Source organism: Chrysochloris asiatica, unplaced genomic scaffold (assembly GCF_000296735.1).
Source record: "Chrysochloris asiatica unplaced genomic scaffold, ChrAsi1.0 scaffold00047, whole genome shotgun sequence".
In the NCBI taxonomy this organism is placed as follows: Eukaryota; Metazoa; Chordata; class Mammalia; order Afrosoricida; family Chrysochloridae; genus Chrysochloris; species Chrysochloris asiatica.
The window spans coordinates 10,300,539-10,311,713 of record NW_006408565.1 but is presented as its reverse complement, the minus strand read 5'-3'; the positions used below and the strand labels follow the sequence as shown (position 1 = coordinate 10,311,713).

General features: G+C 50.0%; 1 protein-coding gene across 1 annotated transcript in view; it reads left to right on the top strand.

Moving 5' to 3' along the window:
• The first annotated feature begins 280 nt into the window (after positions 1 to 280).
• Positions 281 to 11,175, top strand: part of ZDHHC18 (zinc finger, DHHC-type containing 18) — a 31,770-nt gene continuing 20,875 nt past the window's right edge. Inside the window, exons 1-2 of the mRNA XM_006862251.1 lie at positions 281 to 681; positions 5,784 to 5,944. Of these exons, the coding sequence (XP_006862313.1) occupies positions 365 to 681; positions 5,784 to 5,944 (478 nt within the window). The 5' untranslated portion in view covers positions 281 to 364. The remainder of the gene's footprint in view (positions 682 to 5,783; positions 5,945 to 11,175) is intronic.

The window sequence follows — 11,175 nt, the reverse complement described above, 5'->3', positions numbered from 1 at the left end:
TAGATGCTCAACCAATGGTTTAATTTTAAAAGGGCAGAAGGAATCTTTGGGGATCTATCCTCTGTCCCCTGGTGACAAGGCCTGGCCAGATTCCTGCAGCCAGTCAGGGCGGTACAACCGACCTAAGCCTGGCCTGGGGTCGGTGGGCACTAGGCGGGCGCCATCCCTGGCCGGGGCGGAGGGGGCGCTGCTGCGGGAGGCCTGCGCAAGGTGGCAGCGGGCGGGGTGGAGCGGAGCTGCAGCTGTGAGGCCGCCCTCAGCGAACGCGCGCTGTGCGCGCCGCCGCCTCCACTCCGCTGCTTGGTGCGGTCCCCGTGTGGCCCGGGCGGCCCGGGGGCGCGGAGCCAAGGCAGCGGCCGGCTGCATGAAGGACTGCGAGTACCAGCAGATCAGCCCCGGGGCCGCCCCGCCGCCCGCCTCCCCCGGGGCGCATCGCCCCGGCCCTGCCGCGCCCCCCGGACCGGGCCCTGGACCCCCGCCGGCCGTCGCCCCCGCCCCGGCGCGCTGGAGCAGCAGCGGCAGTGGGAGTCTTGGCCGCCGCCCTCGGCGCAAGTGGGAGGTGTTCCCAGGCCGCAACCGCTTCTACTGCGGCGGTCGCCTCATGCTGGCCGGCCACGGCGGAGTCTTTGCGCTCACATTGCTGCTCATCCTCACCACCACCATCCTCTTCTTCGTCTTCGAGTGAGTTTGGCAGCGCCCTGGGCCCCGCCCCTCTGCAGGCCCCATCTTTGAGTGGCCCCATCACCTCCTGCTTTTCACCCGGTCCTGCTTTCCCCCGCATTTGGCTGACTTTACATCTTTCCCTGTCCTCCGCCTGGCACCTCATCTTCTGCCATGTTCTCCATCCTCCCTTGGAGCTCCATCCTTGCTGGCCCTGTCAGCCACCTGCCCCACCCCTGCCTCTCTTAGCATCTGCCCTTAGGCCTTTCTTGGGCCCCTCCACCTCTCCCAACCCCCCACCCTCTCTAGCCCTGCCCTGGCACTCCCACCCTTCCTTGCCCTTCCTTGGCACCCTGCCTTAGCTTGCACCTGCCTGGAACATTGCTGTCCCATGGCCCTCGACTCACTGTCCTCAGTACCCTATCTGGATCTGCCCCCCAGGCCTCCTGGCAACTCTTCCTCACCTGCCCCTCAGACCATCTCTTGCCCATCCCCAAATTTCTGTTTTTTCGTTTCATTATATCCATTCCAGGCAGCTTTGAAATTTCTGTCCTTTGGCTATATACACCCTCCTTCATCCCCCATAAATTTCCTAACCATCCTCTTCCAGGGGACCCCACCCACTGTCATCCTTCTACTCTCAGCCTGCCTTCCCCTCAGTATTCCTCACCTAAGGCATCTTCTCCCCAGCATCCCTGGGCCTCTCAGGCCTCCCCTTTCCCTCTATATTAGTTGCCTCAGTTTCTCCAGAGCTTCCTGCCCTTGCTTAAGCCCCCATGGTCCCCCAAAACATCTCCCAGGCCTCTATCTCCACCTCCTGACCTCCTGGCTTTTTTTTTTTTCCTTTCTCAATTTTTGAGCATCCTTCTAGCATGTCCACTTCAGGAACAACTGCAGTGCCTCATTTTTTTTCAACAGAGTCCAGGGGCATTCATGTGACAGGTCGGTCACATTTGTCCTCACAGATTTCTGACCTCTTCATCTACCCAAGGACCCAAGACTGGTCAATTTGGGATGCAGTAGCTCCATTTTATGGATGGGAAGGTGGATTTATTACTTATTACACATGAGGAGGCTTCAAAATGTTCATGGGAAAATTTCATTCTCTTGTAATTCTGTTTTCCATGGACTTTAAAAATCCCCCCTCATATTTATAGTAGAAGCTTTCCACCCCATTCTCTCTCGCTGAGCCACCTACAATATGATTTCTTGTATGCACATTCACACAGACACACGAGCACCTCCTCCCCACATGCTGCATGAACCCCATCTTACCCTCCCTAGTTCTTCCATCCTTTGTGGTCATCAGCCTTAATTATGCAACATGGTCTAGAATTCTATCTTGGGAGCAAACAGACCTAGTTCAAATCCTAGCTCCACCCCTTACTAACAGTGTGAACTTTGTTAATGGAGTCCTTTTACTTTTTACATTTTCAGTTTCCTAACTGTAGATTGGGGTTTATTAGAGGACCCACCTCTAAAGGCTATCTTGAAGGTAGCATGAGGTAATGCACGTAAAGCTCTCAGTCCAGTAAGTAACAAGCACTTAGTGCTAGCACTGTTATTACTGTTTGTTTGACTAAAAGAACAAGTCCCAAGGGCATGCAGTAGAAGTAAGGCTGCCACAAATACATCAGCCCCCAGGTGCTCTCTGTCAGATCTGTTGCCTCTACCTCGGGTTTCCCCTGGAGACATGGTGAGGACTTCCTCTGAATTAGCTTCTCCCTTTTGCTAGACACTGCCCTTCCTTTCTGAGTCAGGGTAGATGAAGAGTTCAGGGATGATTTGACAAACAGAAGCTTTAAGGAACTCCCAGCCCCCAGCTTGGTCCCTGGGCTGAGTTTCAGATCCACCTTACCCAGCCACCAATGTGGGAGCTTAGAAGTGCCATATCCAATATCCCCATGGCGGAGGCAGGAGGAAGCGGTACTTGCTGTGGTTGGAACCTGTGATCCTGCATTGTGGGATTGGGTCAGTTCAGGAGCAGGACCTTCCAGGCAGAGGAGGTATCTTCACAGGTGACTGATTCATTCCTGGACAGGGAGACAGCAAGACTTCTGGGTTCTGGGAGAGCTATAAATCATCCTCATCATTTGGGGTATGGGCTTAGTAGAAAGGTTTGGATTGGGGCCAAGAGTGCTCACTTGGACCTGAAGTAGACAAAACCTCAGCGGGACCTCGTATGGTGGGAACACTGTTGGTGAGGACAGGGAGGCTGAGTAGGCACTCACACTCCTCCACTGCTCTGGAAGAAGCCATTCTTGTCATGATGGTTTTGCTTCACTGTTCCAGGGCCTATCGCATAGAGCTCCCAGTTTCTGCCCTACTTCCCAGCCTCACACAACAGCCAGAGAGTTCCTTTAATTCTAAGTCAGATCCAAATGTGCTTTAACTTCCCATTTCCCCCGTCCTCATTAAGAGCTAAAGCCCTGATGATGGATTCCCTCCTACCTCTCCCTCTTCACCCCAATCTTCTTCCACTCACCCCTGCCCATTCCCTGCAATCACACTGGCCTCCTTATATACGCCTACCTCAGGGCCTTTGCACTGTTTGGAATGTCCCACCCCAGGTGGCTCTATGAAATAGAACACCACTCCCATTTCTCCTATCTCTTCTGCCCTGCTTTATTATGCTCCAGAGTACTTGCCACCATCTCCTATCCTATATGCATACGGGTTTGTTTCTTGCCTGTTTTTCTCCACTGCTATATCTTCAGTGCCTAGAATAGTGCCTGGTCTGTAGTAGGTGCTCAATACAATATTTGTGAATGAATGAATGGACAAGAGCGTATGATAGGAGCCCAGAAACCACAGTCTTGTCACTGGCTGGGTGACCTTGGATCTGGTTGTGACACTCAGAGTCCCTCCCTCTCTGGATAATCAGGACATAGGACTCTCTAGTTCCCTAGGCTTCTATTAGTCCCATAGTCCCAGTCTCCTCTGTCTTTCCTGGAGTCTGGTTGTATATGAGCTGGTTGAGGCCACACTGGCTGCTGTGTTTGAGGGTCAGGCCCCAGGAATACTGAGATGTGTGGAGCAGAGCATGGCTCGCTTGGAAACCTTGGCCTTGGCAGTCTCTGTTCCTCAGGGAAGATATCTCAGGAGGTCAGAGCCTCTGTCAATGGAAGCTTCAGAAACAGTGCCTAGGTGCCCATGGGGCCCTCCACTGGGTGTGATTGGTTTACTCCCTGCTGCTGTGCTAGTCTCTAACTCCAAACACTGAAACCTGAGGCTCCTGGACCCATGACTGACTCTGACTTCCCAGGATGGTGCCATCCTGGCTCTGGGAAGGAAGGTGGCATGGGCTAGAGGTTATCAACATGGTCCAGAAGTCAAACCTGGCAGGAATTCCCACTTCAGCACTCCTAAGCTAAGTGACCTGGGGCAAGTTTCTTAAGCTCTTTGAGCTTCAGTTTCCTCAACCTGTAAAGTGAGAAGTATATTTCCGAGGCTTGTGGTGGAGATTTGATGAGAAAGTACATAGAAAGTATTCAGCATAGTATCTGGCACATAATAGTACTTCAGATATTATTAATAATGATTTATTAACTAGGGAATTAGGGTAGTTGGTAGCTATTTTTCTGTCCCTTGGCACCAGGAACAAACTGTATTCATTTATTCAACAATTATTTATTGGGCGTCTTCTTGGTGTCGGGTACTGTGTAGTATGCTGGGAATATAATCGTGAACAGGAATGTCTAGTCTGTACCCTCAGAGGAGCATTAGTTCTAGTGGGGAGACGTATCTGACACATAAACAGGCAAGTTAGTTATTGAAATTTCTAATAAATGCTCTGCAGGAAGAAAAGGCAAGGTGGTAGGAAATTGTGGAAAGGCCTACTTTGTAGAGTTGTTAAAGAAGGCCATGCTCAGGAGGGAAGAGTATTTTGTAGATAAGGAACCACAAGTGCAAAGGTCCTGAGGTAGGAAAGAACTTGACTTATTCCAGGAGCTGCCAGTGTGATGGGAGCAGCAGGGCAGGGGGAGAGCCTTTGTTAGGGTCCAGGTTATGCTTGGCTTAGAAGGCCATGGTGGGAAATGTGAATTTTATTCCAAATGTAATGAGAAGCCGTGGAATGGTAGTAAGCAGAAAAATGGCATGATCTGATGGACACTTTCAGAAGACAGCTTTGGCTTCTGGATGGACAGTGGAGTGGCAACAGAGACAAGTGTTATGAAGAGACCTGAGAGATTCACTCCATCACCAAAGCCATGTCTCTACCAGTGGCCAAGACTTCTAGAATGGCCCAGCCCTAAGATATGAAGAAGGCTTATGGGGCCCTGTGGTGGGCAGTCTACAAGGTAGAAGAGGAGGCATAGTCCATAGTCCAGCAGACATGGGCTGTTCTCCCAGCCAACTAGGGCCAGAGAGCCTAACAGAACCGCCTTGGGGACTATCCATCCTTAGGTGACAGTGGCTGTGACTGAATCATGCTGATTTGCCCTCCTCCCTTCACCTAAGTGATCCTTACTCATTCTTCAGGTTTCAATATAGGTGATATCTCCTTCAGGGAACCTTTCCTGGCTGCCCATTGCCTCCCCTCTCCAATTATAGCATAATTGACTGGTCTACAATATGCTTCCCTACCCTACTCCCCAGCCCCTCACCAGTTACAGCAGACATCCATCACCTTGCATGGCAGTGCCTTTTACTTCTCTATTTTTTCCACTAGACCATATGCCACTCTAGGAAGGGACTCTGATTCGCTGTCATTATTCCCACTGCTTATTGCATGTGTTGCCTAACATATAAAATTTGTGTAGAAATATTTGTGGAGTGAATGGATGCATGCACGATGGTTTATCTCAAGTGCTAGTCCAATTAGTCGGTAGAGGCTGCCTGATACTCTTGTGTTGAGAAGGATTCTGAAGTGGCAGCTAAGTGTGTAGGAGGTTAAGAGTGCTGAGATATATTAGTCACATCTGTTAAGGACTCAGGAGAAAAGTGCATGGATCAATTAGTGATGTCTGTTTGTAGGGGGCGTGGCAGCACTCACCCTGGGAAGAGACTCTAATCAAGAATGTGGTGGTGATTGCTGGGAGGACACTGGTCTAGTGCTGGAGCCCTGTGCCCCATTGAACCCATGGGTATCTGCTGATCTGTCTCTCCCTCTCTTATTCTAGTTGTCCTTTCCTGGCCAGCCAACTGACCCTCGCCATCCCCATCATTGCCGCCATCCTCTTCTTCTTCGTCATGAGCTGCCTGCTGCAGACAAGTTTCACTGACCCTGGGATCCTGCCCCGGGCCACTGTCTGTGAGGCAGCTGCCCTGGAGAAACAGATCGGTGAGGCTCCCTACTTCCAGCTGAAGTTTCATCTCCCTGACTAGGAGGAGACCTGGTTTTCTCTTCCCAGCTGTGTTAGGAACTAGGGACACAGCAGTGGGCAAGACAGGCTGCAGCTGCCTTGGAGTAGAAGGAGACAGATGTGATACAAGTGAGCCAATAAAGAAACAAGAAATATTAGCAAACAAAAACCATGATGACAGCAACCAAGTGCTGAGTGTATTGTCAAGCACTGGTTTATATACATGGTCTCATTTGTTGTTGGCTAGGTGCTATCAAGTTGATTTCAACTCACAGAAATCATATATGACAGAGTAGAACTGTCCTATAGGGTTTTCTTGGCTGTACTCTTTATAGGAGCCAATTACCACATCTGTCTCCTGTGGAGCCATTTAGTTCAAATTAGCTGAGCACTTACACACGGCACCATCAGGGCTCCTGATGACCTCATTTAATTCCCCAATAATCCTATGTGGTAGGTACTATTATTCTCATTTTACAGGGAGATTGAGGAGATAGTCCAAGCACACAGTGAATGGTAGAGCTGGGATGAGACCCCCGTCAGTCTGACCAGAGCACTTGCTCTTAAACACTTCACTGTACGCTCATCATTTCATTCATCAAACATGTCTTGATCCCCCTACTATATTCCAGACACTTTTCTAGGCCTCTAGGAAGAAGGCACACTTGATATGAGTTGGGAATGATGCAGTAGGACAGGTACAAGAGGGCTTCAAAAAGTTTGTGGAAAAATACCATTATCTTTTCGTTCCATTTTTCCATGAGCTTTTGCAGCCCTCTCATAGTATGAGAATCAGGTGCAGAGTGCTTAAGGGAGAGGGCACAGTAACAATAAATACCCCAAGTGGAGGATAGGCTTGAGTGTGTTTGAGATATGGCAGGAAAGCCAGAATGGTCTCCAGGTGACCCCTAGTTCCTCTCAGACTGTTGTGTGGATTCCCCTGGGTGGTGGGGCACTGTCGCTGACTTAGCTGACTCCACCCCAGCTCCTTCCTGCTAAGAAGTGATACGGGTATTTGCACACCTTGGGGGTTTCCGGCCTGTGGTTTGCTCTTTCCCCTAACAGTGTAGCTTTCAGACAGGCTTTTAAACACCCAGCTGCCTAAAGGGATCCAGTGGCCTGGAAATGTCAGAGCCCTGCTGCATCCTCACAGGAAATCATCTCGATAATTTCTCCGGAGCTTGGGCAGGAGGAGAGAGGATGTACTCTCCAACTCCATCTGCTCTTTGTCTCATTCCTCTGCCCAGGCCTGTCCTCTGCCACACTCTCAGTTGTATCTTCCTGTCTCCTACAGCCAGCTTCCTTCCCCTTGTACCTCTGGACCTCTTGGTCTCCTGGATTCTGCCCCTTGAAAATCCCACAGTCTGACCTGGGCAGATCTGCTGGGGAGCTGGGAAGCCATTGGGTCAGAGCTAATCATGAGGCAGGATTATTGTCCAGCTCAGCCCAGCTGAAGCCTGCCTGCCTGGGTTCCTTTGGCTTCTTGTGAGATGTTTGGGTACTAACAACAACAGCAGTATTCCCATGTTTGGGGGAGTTTGACTGAGCCCTGAGTGCTTCCCCCTTTTACCCTACAGATCTTCACAACAATTTAGAGTAAGTCTGTTAGCCTGTTATACTGATGAAGAAGATGAGGCAGGCCATCTCAAGGCCAGGGAGCACAGGAGCAGACACAAAACGTGTGTCTCTCAAGCCCCTTGTTTTCTCCTGAGATGGCAGCAGGGACACATCCGTAATCTGTATGTGACCCTGCCTTCTTCATCCTTACATCTGTACTTTAGTGACCCTTTCTGTGGGAGCCTCAGGTCTTCCGTGATCACGTGTTCCCAGAGCACACTGTGCTGGGTGGCACCTGCCATGACGTGGGCAGTCCTGCTACACTGAGAGGACATGGGCTGTGCTGCTTACTCACCTTGTCTGCTGTGGGACTGGGAAAGGACGAATGAATAATTAAAGAACGAGCCCTTTTGAAGCCCCTCTTTGCTCTCCTGAGGTGATTATTTTGAAAGAACTTCTCCTAGTTAGCTATTGTGGATTTGTTCATCGTTGTGTTCATTCACTTATACTGATTTCTGACGGTAAGGGTTGCTGTTGTTCTTAAGTGCCGTCGAGTCAGCTGCAACTCAGCGCTACCCTGTATAGGGTTTCCGAGGAGTGACTGGTGAATTTGAACTGTCGACCTTGCAGTCCAGTGCATTATCCTGCAGTGCCACACCAGGACTCTGACAGCAAGGGTTGTTGTTGTTGTTAAGTGCCGTTGAGTCGGTTCCGACCCATAGCGAACTTGTTTAGGGTTTCCGAGGAGCAGCTGGTGAGCTTGAACTGCCAACCTTTCCGTTCAAATGGCTTTGCAGTCTGGCGCATTAACCCCCAGTGCCACACCAGGACTCTGACAGCAAGGATAGGAGGGCACAAAAATGGCCCTGTGAACACTCCCTTTGGTGGTTTCCAGTCCAGTTCAGCCCAAGATGGAAGGCCTCACTGGCTTCTGAATAGGATTGTGGGAGTCTGAAGGACTTGTAGAGGTGTCATGGAGAGGCAGTATTGGAGCCTTAAAGGCTGGGTGGAATTCAGACACGCAGGATGGTGTGAAGGGGCCCCTCTAGGCAGATGGAACATAGGGAAGACAAGTCAGAAGCGGAAAGGAGAAGGAAAAGGCATAACCACTGAAGTGTACGTCAGAGAACTGAGGATGGAATGGAGCCAGACTTGTAGGGCTCTGAGTGCTAAGACCTATGTATGACCTTCCCTTTAGAATAAATGCTTAGCCTAAAACAGTGGCATCTTTGGGGGCTTTTGGTTCTCAAACTTAAGCAGAAACCGAATTTTGGAGTGTTCCCAGGAAGCGTCTAACCAGAGTGAACTATATCTTCTGGAAAGGACTGTCCCTGAGCTGTTTTGACAAGTTTAGGGGTCAGCTCTGAGATGGGTGGTGTTGCTTAAACATGTCGTGGACTCCTGCAGACGTGTGGGTGTCTCACAGTTGGCCTCAGAGGCCAACTCCTCCAGTCTAGCAGGGTTCTGACCCAGGGCCCCTACCCTGCAAGGACTGTGTGAGGTAGGTGACTAGACCCAGTTTGCCCAAGATTGTCCCAGTTTTAACACTGAAAGTCCCGCTTCCCAGGAAATCCCTCCACTCCAGGCAGATTGGGGTGGTTGGTCACCTTGTTTGTGATCCTCTGCTGTGGAGCACCCTGTAGATCAGGCATTCTGGGAAGTTGGGGGAAAAATAGGAGTTGAGAACATTGCCTTTTAGGAGCATTCAGTCTGATGGGAGACATGTAAATATAAGTGATGGTTGCTCATCTAGACACAGTTCATAGGACAGATACAAAAGTTGCTTGACCCCTCTGCTGTCACACAACAGGGTCACTAACCCCTCCCCCAGCACAGCCCTCTACTTTACAGGTCAGATTGCAGAAAAGCCATTCCAGGATGACCCCCTTAGATCCTTGTCCTCCTTAAGTGCATTGCCTGGGGCAGACTTAGGCTCATTTCCACCGGAATCAGCTCAGGGATCTACTAGTTAGTCCCTCCACCCTGGTCTCCCCTTCTGTCAAAATTGTCACTCTAAGACCCTGGCCCTCCATGGCTCAGAGTTTGGGCAACACTCTAGTGCCTTCAGCATTGTTTCTTGAATATCAGTCATTAAATATATTTTGTGGAAAGAATAATTTTGTATCACCCTTGTAAGTAGAAAGCCAGAATCACTTGTTCTGAATAGAAGATAATCATAAAAATGAAAATATAACAATGTTACTCAATTCTTGGTAGTTACAGTTGCCTGTGAAAAGTAGGCACTTAGAGCTGATACATTGCGCAAGTGTGTTATTAACAATGGAGACTTTCTCTTGAGTTGAGTCAGAAGACTGAAGGAGACTTTTCACCAGTGATTCAGTGTTGCTTAATGTCATAACCAGGAAGCAACCTCCCACCTTCCATATGCCCGCCCACAGATGGTAGAACTTGCTCAGACCCTTTTGCCTGCCAGGTGGTGAGACTTTAGGCAATTGGCCTCCAGCTATACCTCAAGTCCTATCCCCAGGGCACACTTTGTGCAAGATTGCTTCCATTCCATGCTGTTCCCTTCTGGTGAGCCGGGCTTCTCTTTCTGATCCAGTTTAATTGCAACTGCTGCTTTTTCAGCTGTCCTCAACTCTGCTCCCTTGCCCCTAGCCCTACGTAACATCAAGTTGATTCTGATTCATGGAGACCCAAGTGTGTCAGAGTAGAACTGTACTCCATAGGGTTTTCAGTGACTACTTTTTTGGAAGTAGGTTGCCAGGCCTTTCTTCTGAAGTACCTTTTTCTGTCTGAACTCAAACCTCAAACCTCCAAGCTTTTGATTAGCAGCCAAGTGTATTAACTGTTTGCACCACCTAGGATTCCCCTATCCCGTGTATCTACACCCACACCCAATATTCTCAAGATATGGTACATCTACATCAATAATACTATTATGTGGCTAGCTATAGGCTAGACCCTCACATTATTATTATTACCTATTTTAGAAGTAGGAATCCTGGTTGGCATTATAGGATAGGTTCAAACCTACCAGCTGCTCCTTGGAAACCCTATAAGTCAGAACTGACTTGACAACACTTAACAACAACAATTTTAGAAATAAGGAAGCAGACTCAGAGAGGTTGAGTTGCTTCCTCAAAGTTACAAAGCTAACAAGTGGCCAAGCCAGGTTTTGAAATCAGACCAGGCTGTCCTGAGTCACCACATGGTGTTGACTCAGGGCGTGTGCCAATGACTCTGTAATTATCCACTTCTGCTCTGACGTTGTCCGCTAGCTGAGCTCATCCTAGACCCCCGGGTCTATCACTGAACACTGGGGACACTGTAAACCTCTGGAATTAGTGGAATAGTCAGATGCAGGTTTCCAGTGACCCTGTGCTCACAGCCTGGACACCATGGCTGATCTTGAGCTAGGCCTGTAGCCTCATCACCAAGCCCAAGAGCCCATGGGGATTCCACAGCCCTGCAGCTGTTTCCTCCACAGGTGGCCTCAGTGGAAGGGCAGAGGGAAGTCAGGGCCTGTCAGAAGGGGCAGAGATTGCAGGCCTTCCCTCACTAAAGCTGTTTCAGTAGACTATGGCCAGCCCAGAGACTTCCATGCCAGCCACTGGGCTTCAGGCCCAACTCCAGCTGTTCAGGCTTTGAGGGCAAAAATTCCTGCACACCGTCACGGATACCACCCCCC